Source organism: Lytechinus pictus, chromosome 6 (assembly GCF_037042905.1).
Source record: "Lytechinus pictus isolate F3 Inbred chromosome 6, Lp3.0, whole genome shotgun sequence".
Lineage (NCBI taxonomy): Eukaryota > Metazoa > Echinodermata > Echinoidea > Temnopleuroida > Toxopneustidae > Lytechinus > Lytechinus pictus.
In genome coordinates, this window is record NC_087250.1 from 17,195,001 (window position 1) to 17,204,226 (window position 9,226).

Genomic DNA, 9,226 nt, shown 5'->3' on the forward strand with positions numbered 1-9,226 from the left:
CAATATTGCAGTTCTCCTTTGTTTTCCTCACCCTTTCTCTAACCCTGTTTTTCCACCTCGGCTATATGACTAATGTGTTTCTTGCCAGTTAAAGTTCAAATGTATACATTAGGGCATGAAATTAGAGTGAGGTTAGACCGAAGTATATGAAGTTATCTTTTTTTTTTCAAATTGATCACGCAACATTTTTTCAAATTGATCACGCAACATTTCCGCATTTCTGGTCGGGCCGGCCGGCCGGCCCGGGCGGGTAAAATCTTTAAATCAATTTCTGGCGTTACCCCATATAGGCCACTTCTCCCACTTGTCAGCTCAGCTCATTACTAAACAACCATATTTATTTTTTTCTTTTTTTGGGGGGAGCAAACAGGCTCCTCAATTAAAAAGAGGAAGGTGTAAAATTCGTGTCGTACAAATAAAAAAAGTACAATATTTTTATCAGTTTCACTGAAATTTCATGACATTTCCTTGCACATTAGTCTCCTGTCTTGTTTTGCGCCCTCAGTTTGAAATTTTGAATGGCACTTAGGTTTCTTTATCATTCAAAATGAAGCTCTTCAGGATGAGTCAAAGAAACTATACGCCATCCTTTTTTATATAATTTCAATAAAGCACAGAAGTTTCAACATTTTGCGCTTTATTTTCCTTGTGAAGAGGTTCAATAATCTTAAAAAATCAATTGAATGAGAGCCGATGGGGTATTAGAGATATCTGCATTTGATGAAACGTCCGCCCTTTGGCATTGCTCTGCGCGGGGAGGAATCTCTTCCTCCTGGTATACATACCCTTCTTTTCTGTTTATGCGAATTAAATGCACTGTCTAAAAATTTTATATACTCAAATCTGATTTTTCCAAGGAAAGCATTTAATATAACTTAGAGAATACCCTTTTCCCGGGACTCTTTTCTTTTTCCAAAAAAATGATAAAGCACTTTAGGTTCCGCGCTTTGCGTGGGGTAATTATTATTCCTCCATTTACCCTTTTTTGTGCGTTCACATTCACTTTTGAAAATAAGGATCAAAATCACAATGAATTCAACTGAATTGGAGCTGATACAGGTACTAGAGACAAGAGAGACGGTTCCTTTTCATTTTAATTCATGAAACATCGAAAGCTTCGCGCTTCGCGCCGGAGGGGGAAACTCCCCCTCCCTCCACCCATCCCCTAGCTAGGGAGCGCGCTCTGTAAGTATTGGCACCAGATTGGCACGCTTTGCGTGCAATTACCGCCCCCTCCAAAATGAAATCCTGGCTACGAGGTTGGTAGTAATAGAAGTAATAGTAGAAGTAGAAGTAGAAGTAGAAGTAGTAGTAGTAGTAGTAGTAGTAGTAGTAGTAGTAGTAGTAGTAGTAGTAGTAGTAGTAGCAGTAGTAGTAGTAGTAGTAGTAGTAGTAGTAGCAGTAGTAGTAGTAGTAGTAGTATATACAACATTTCTTAATGGTTTTGAGCAAACCAAATGTTTGGCGTAATCAAAATGAAAAATCATTTATAAGGAAAGACCGAAAACATAAAGTCTAAAATACTAGACCATTTAATCTTTTCATTACCAAAATCAATTCAGGGTTATAATTTTCACAGAAAAAACGAGAACAAGCGAAAGATACATCTACTATGGCAGGCGTGGCTCAGACTCAGCATGAAAAGTCAGCACAGCCTCCTACCTACCAACAAACTCTTCCCCTAGCCACGCCTACTAACCCACCACAGTATCAGCCTCCAACCGAACAGCCAAGCACCGCCCACTATGCAGCACTGCCATCGAATCAGGCGTGGCAAGCACCGAGTAGCTCCGTCCCTCCACCACCCACCTATAATGCGCAGTATATCGTCCAACAGCCTGGAACATACGTCTATCAGACCCACCCACAAACATTTCAGGTATAACAAGAGTAATTCTTGGACATTTCATTATCAACAATTTCAAGTTTTCTCCATAGATTAGAATATTCTTTTGGTGATCGTTTTATAATTTGGGGCAGTCGACCCTATGTTCCTATAAATGGAAGACAAGACATTCACAGGCTGAGCACACTTAGGGAATGGTCAAAATAAATATTGTGTTGGTGAATATGATTTTCCGATCACTCCTCTCCTTCCAACCCGTCTCCCCCCATCAAAAAAAAATGTGAGAAATAATTTGGTTGGTCGTTGTTGTTGTTTTTTTTTACAATTATTGTGGGTCTATCCCATCAAATGCGAAATTCAGAGATGAGATCATGCTTCAGAAATGCATTCGATCCAGATTAGCTCAAGTTTAACAACTAGCTGGAACAAATTATGAAATTAATTTCGTTCCATGTCATTTTCAAGACTTCTAATCAGCAGAGCGTGACCGTCATTCAGGCCAACACTGCCCCGCAGGACTATTTCAGCTTCAGCCTCTTCGTAATGCTCTGCTGCTGCCTACCACTTGGTATTGTTGCTATTGTGAAATCTGGGGAGGTAAGCCAAAAAAAAGAGTTATTAAAAATAAAATAAATAAATAAAAGAATGAATGAATGAATAAATAAATAAATAAGTTGTAAAATATAAAACTAAAAAAATGAAATGTAAATAAATAAATAATAGATAAATGAATGAATAAATAAATAAATAAATAAAAGAATAAATAAATACATGTAAATGAATTTTCAAAAAATGAATAAATTAAATGCAACTGAAAATGGATGGATACAGCAGTGGATAGTTGCTCGGGTTGAAAGCTTGATAGAGGGTTTTCACCGTTTTTTTTTTTTTTTTTTTTTTTGGGGGGGGGGGGGTGTGGGGTTGTTTTTAGTTAAATTTTTTTTTCTTAGATATATTTTCTCCTTTTCTTTTTTGATTTTTTCTCCCCCCCCCCCACATTCTTGTAAGTAGCACACCGGGTGTGTCCCCTATTTCATGCGGTTACCCTAGGCCTACTGGATCTATCTACGGTCATGACGGTATCTAGGTATTCCGGGGTGTTTTTTTTTTATTGTTTGTTATAAATATAGTTAACTTCTTTTAGTTTTCAAGATTTAACTTTCGTCCCCCCCCCCCCCCCCCCCCCCCCCCTCTGTATGTAGCACCCTGTGTGTGCTCCAGTCCTCTAAGTCCATGCATGCAGTCACCCGGCCTACTCTGTCTACGGTAGATATTAACATCTTCTTTGTGTAATATTTTTATCTCCGTGCAGGTCAAGACGAAGGCTTCAGTCGGCGACATGGCCGGTGCCAGGATGGCGTCCATGGAGACCAAACGATATGCCTGGATCGGCTGTTCTATCGGTCTCATTATATGGATCGTTGGGATAATATGCCTGTCAGTGTGGATTGCATTCATCGTTAAGGATTGTAGTGATGGTTATTGTTAAGGAGGATTTGGGAAGGGATGGATGAGGGGTGGGGAGGGGGCGCGGGCATTGCACTCATGGGCGTGTCTATTATAAACACGCCCGCGAATGCAACCCCCCCCCCCCGAATGGGTGGAGAGGGGGCGCATGACATCACTCTGTTCAATGGGGGTTGACACAATCAAATCTCCGTCAACTCTTGTTTGAAGCGGGGGCTCCCTCCTGGTGAAAGTACATCAGTGAAGAACCCTATCACAAAAAAAACTTAATTTCTATCATTTAGCCCCCCCCCCCCAAACACGTACCATCGCCATCACCACCACCCATCTTTCAAAGTTTCTTGGTGCCGAAGATATATGGGCCCCGTCTTACAAAGAGTTACGATTGGGCCAATCAACCACAACCAAGGAAAGCCAGCAACGCCAAAATCTAAATTTCAAGTTTGTACAAAATGTATTTTGTTATTAAAGGTGATGATGTGATCTATATAGAGGCTAATAAGAGTCGGAACAAGAATAATTAGGCCTATTCGTGTATGACATTTATGAATAAGTCAAGGACTTTTCTCTCATCCGACTAAAACTTTTCGAAATCCACAACCCCCTCCATTTTCAGCTCACATTTACACCACGATCATCAGTTCTGTTGGCATGCACACTTTATAATGATATTGTAAAAACTCTTAATTTTGATATTTCATACGATCATCTGTCTGAGATATTATTTATAATTGAAGTACGTTCTTGTGATGTATTAATGTTGATGTTTGTTTTGTATTTACACGCATTCGTTGTTGTGATGGTTATACAAAAGTATAAATAGATAAGTCATACAATGTATAAGTATTCAAGAAGAAAAAAAAAACGAAATTAGGGAGAAATATCAATGATGTATCGTTACTTTAATACAAATTTAAATACAAATTTGATACACAAAACAGTGTTTTGGTGTAATACGCAGTGGCTTAAGAAAGAAAGTGATCGACAGAAGGAGATAGAGAGGGGGAGGGAGAGAAAGAGGGGGAGGGAGGGGCGAGATGGAGAGAGCAGGTTAGAAAGAGGATTCACACTGTTGAAATTCTCAAATTTAACAGTGTGAAGGTAATTTCACATTATTGTGTTCCACACTGAACACACTGTGAACACGCTGTGGGCACTGTGTTCTTTCCAGTAGGGCACACTCACCAAAAAAGCCGCGGGAATCTTGATTGGAAGCGGGTGCAAAAAATGATGAACCCGGAGAATTCAGGGGGGGGGGGGGGACTCGAAAAAAGGGAAGTAAACTGAGAATGATTATAGAAGCCATATTTTTAAAATAGGGCATATAGAAATTGCCGAATCCCCCGGCCGTTCGCCGCCCTTCCCCATGCATCAAAACAATTTTGCTCCACACCGCCACCGCCGAATACTATTTTAAAATGTGCTTTATATTCATTTTCTAAGGAAAAGTTGGAAGATGTTAATTCACTCCCCGACCCTTATAAAAAAGAAAATAATTAAGCCTATTGAAAAGACTGGCTTGAAAGAGAAAAAAATGAGTAAATAAAGCAAAATGCTGACAATTTGATCAAAATCGGATTTAGAAAAAAAAAATTATGACACCTTTAACAAAGTTTCGGATATTTTCACAAAAGAGTTGAAAAATATCATGGTCGGTATACAAAATGAGATCGATGACGTCACCCACTCACACCCCCCCCCCCCCCCGAAATGCGAAACAAAGTTTGATTCCAGCTACCTGAACAGGAGGGATTGCCATTGCTGCTACTCACATGACTCGGGGGCCGCGGAACGGATTTGAAGCCGGGGGGGGGGGGGGCTCACCATGCAAAATATCACAATCAGATGGTCATTGTTATGCTTTGTACTTAGTTTGGGGATAAAAGTGCTGTAAAAGTGGAGGGGGGGGGGGGTTGAAGCCCCTCCCAGCCCCCCCCCCCCCCCCCGGCTCGCGGCGACGTACTGCTCCCGACTGTGATTCAATCCCCTTACTGTCAAATCTACAAAATATGATAGTGTGGAGAATACAGTTTAATCCCTTGGGCTTGGACCGATGAACAGGCATAGTCCAATAGCATCGTTGGATAAAAGTAAAGTATATTATTCATTTCATTAATTTGAATAAAAAATCGTGAGTGTATCCCAGGACCAAAATCCAATTGAAACCAGTTGGATTTCCAACTGGTTTCAATTGGTTTCAATTGGTTTCAACTGGTTTCAATTGGTTTTAACTGGAATTTAACAATTTCCAGTTGAAACCAATTGAAACCAGTTGGGCAACTGGAAATCCTAACTGGAACCAGTTGGGTAACTGGAAATGACTTCCAATTGGGAATGATTTCTAACTGGAACCAGTTGAGTAACTGGAAATCCCAACTGGAACCAGTTGGGCAACTGGAAATCCTAACTGGAACCAGTTGGGTAACTGGAAATGACTTCCAATTGGAAATGATTTCTTACTGGAACCAGTTGAGTAACTGGAAATCCCAACTGGAACCAGTTGGGCAACTGGAAATCCTAACTGGAACCAGTTGGGTAACTGGAAATGACTTCCAATTGGAAATGATTTCTAACTGGAACCAGTTGGGCAACTGGAAATCCTAACTGGAAACAGTTGGGTAACTGGAAATGACTTCCAACTGGAAATGATTTCTAACTGGAACCAGTTGAGTAACTGGAAATCCCAACTGGAACCAGTTGGGCAACTGGAAATCCTAACTGGAACCAGTTGGGTAACTGGAAATGACTTCCAATTGGAAATGATTTCTTACTGGAACCAGTTGAGTAACTGGAAATCCCAACTGGAACCAGTTGGGCAACTGGAAATCCTAACTGGAACCAGTTGGGTAACTGGAAATGACTTCCAATTGGAAATGATTTCTAACTGGAACCAGTTGGGCAACTGGAAATCCTAACTGGAACCAGTTGGGTAACTGGAAATCCTAACTTGAACCATTCAGTTGTGTAACTGGAAATCCTAACTGGTACCAATTGGGTAACTGAGATGACTTCTAACTGGAAAGATGGGTAACTGGAAATGAATTCTAATTGGAACCAGTTGGGTAACTGGAAATTATTTCCAATTGGTTTCCAATTGGAAATTTTCCAGTTACCCAACTGGATCCAATTGAAACCAGTTAATTTGCATATTATTTGCCAGTGTGCACAGATTAATGTTTTATGAGATTAATCATCATTAACAATGTATCTATTTAATTCTTTACAATTTCAAGTACCACACTTTTTAAAGATTAGTATTTAGAATACTTAGCAGTGAAAACCATGTTCATAAATGTTATAGATTATAATTAAAACAGATTAAAGGATAATTAGTACACCACTAACTGTTACCAAATTACATCAAATAAAAGTACATATATTTGAAGATCTTCCATATAAATATATATACATGAAAGTCTGTATTTTATCAATGCCCTTTACATTGGTATTAATAGACATATAACACTGCTTCTGTGTTGGCATGAGAAATAGTTACTGCAAATGCTAATTAATTTGTAACTAATTAAGTTCGTTCCAACTGGAAGTTCCAATTGGATCCAGTTGGAAACCAATTGGTTTCAACTGGTTCCAGTTGAAACCAGTTGCCTCCAATTGGTTTCAACTGGAACCAATTGAAACCAGTTGCCTCCAATTGGATTCAATTGGTTTTAATAGGGAAATTGGAACAACTGGAACCAATTGACAACAATTGCCAACTGGTTCCAGTTGCCCAATTGGTTTTAACTGGAACCAATTGGCAACTGGTTTTCAATTGGTTTTTAACTGGAACCAATTGGCAACTGGTTTTCAATTGGAACCAGTTGTTCCAATTTCCCTATTGAAACCAGTTGGCCAACTGGTTTCAATTGGTTTTGCCCTAATTGGTTTTAACTGGATTTTGGTCCTGGGATATGACATCAAAAATAATTACAAGATTTTAAATGTGCATACATTTCTTGCATGGTAACCCACCTATAAAGAGCAAGGTCTGTGAGACATCGTTATCTCCACTAATCCAATTGGAAGAATTATTTAATACAAATAAAATAGATAAATCAATATGAATAATGGAATATGATCCCGGAATTCGATCAACAAAATCAACGAGTGAGGGAGTTGCCTTTTCCACGCCTTGGTGTTTGGGTGACGCATCGGTGCCAACTTTGCATACGGCAGACATGCTCTCTTTTTGACGAGCGCCATCTCGCGGGACACTGTGGACAATGCAACTAGAAGCAGTTTCGTTTTATTTCTTTTTTCTCTGTTTGTTTCTTGGTCGATTTTTTTTTTTTTTTTTTTTGGGGGGGGGGGGGCAAGAGCCCCAAAGCCCCACCCCAATCTGTACACCAGTGCCAATGAGTGTTGTGGGACAAGGGTTCCGCCCTCTGTAGATTGCGGGGGAATTTTGGCGAAAGACAATGTTTTTAACAATCAGAGGCGGTGGAACGGCTTAGAAAGTGTAGGGGGTGTAGTCTAATATTGTGTTTTTGTAGGCCTATATAGGTCCTACGGTTTTGGAAAAAAGTGATGGCTGATATACCCCGGCCATAGCCCTCCCCCCCCCCCCTTCCCCCGTTGAGGGTGGTATGGTGGGCCGGGTGCGCTGAATGTACGTAGCCTACATAACAATTTGTCATGAGTGAAAATGTGATCTTGAGTTTAAGGAATGGGGGGGGGGTGGTCTTCGTCTTACAGCCAGCACTTCTTTTTCAGTTTAATGACGTGAAAACAGTGCCTAGGCCTATTTGCGATCAATTGCAAGTCTATAGTGCCAGTGGAGTACCAAGGATTTTCCAAAGGGGGGGGGGGGCAAATTCGTCCGCCCAAAAATTGGACAAGCAAAGGTCTTCAACCACAAATAAAGGATTTCGTACCAGAAAAAAATTTGACAAGCAAAAAAAAAAAAAAAAAGTCATCAAGTTCAAAGGAGCCATGCACTTCTGGCTCGTCAGGGATCAGTTGTAACTCGTCAGTGGGGGGGGGGGGGGGGGGGGGGGCAGGGATACGTCCCTTGCATGGGTTCCCTGATAGCAGACACGGTCGTAATGACGTCATTAACTGATCGTAAAGTGGTAATACTCGTCATGTCGTCGTATTTATGACGTTCTTACGACGTCATTTTGACGACTTAGAATGGCAACTTTCATTTGCATTTTTATTTGACCAGATTATGACGTGATTTCGACGTCATTTACTGACCAATTTACGACAAGTAAATTTGCTCGCTTATATGGCCAGATTATGACGTGATTACGACGTCATTTACTGACCAATTTACGACAAGTAAATTTGCTTTCTTATATGACCAGATTATTACGTGATTACGACGTCATTTATCGACCAATCTGCAACAAATGAATTTGCATTTTTATATGACCACATTATGACGTGATTATGACATCATTTATTTACCAAACAACAACAAAGAAATTTGCGTTTTCATATGACCACATTACGACGTGATTATGACATATCAAATTTTACCAATCAACGACGAGGAAATTTACAAGTTTAATTTCAAAGCCACATACTATTTTGCCATTTTTTCAACCTTGCCATGTTAGCAAGGCTATTTCTACTTATAAAAGGAAAAGTAAAGCTAAAAAAAAATAGTACAGAATTTTTTTTATTTTAGGTAAAGTATATAATTCTTTCAAAGTTTCAAAAGCAGTGGCAAAAATAATCATTTCTTAACTGGTTGCCAACCAAACCAAACTAGAGGAAGCTTTATATGTCAAAGAAGTTTGTATCTATTTTAAAACTTTTTTTTCGCAAGTGGTGTCATGCCAACCCCCTATCTAGTAAGCTCACCCCCCCCCCCCCCATGCACGCCCCCCCCCTATAGAAAATTCATGATCCGCAGAATTAATTCGCCGCCGGGCGTACGTCGAGCCTGCGCATGCGCGCTGCACT

At 40.0% G+C, this 9,226-nt stretch overlaps 1 protein-coding gene across 2 annotated transcripts in view; it reads left to right on the forward strand.

The window, feature by feature from the left end:
• Positions 1–4,015, forward strand: part of LOC129262893 (proline-rich transmembrane protein 1-like) — a 4,926-nt gene extending 911 nt beyond the window's left edge. Inside the window, exons 2-4 of one of the 2 annotated variants that reach the window (XM_064100568.1) lie at positions 1,580–1,879; positions 2,312–2,443; positions 3,159–4,015. In XM_064100568.1, the coding sequence (XP_063956638.1) occupies positions 1,613–1,879; positions 2,312–2,443; positions 3,159–3,335 (576 nt within the window). In that variant the 5' untranslated portion in view covers positions 1,580–1,612 and the 3' untranslated portion in view covers positions 3,336–4,015. Of the gene's footprint in view, positions 1–1,562; positions 1,880–2,311; positions 2,444–3,158 lie in introns of both variants that reach the window. The other variant, XM_054900870.2, reaches the window with a different exon arrangement.
• Positions 4,016–9,226: the final 5,211 nt, after the last annotated feature.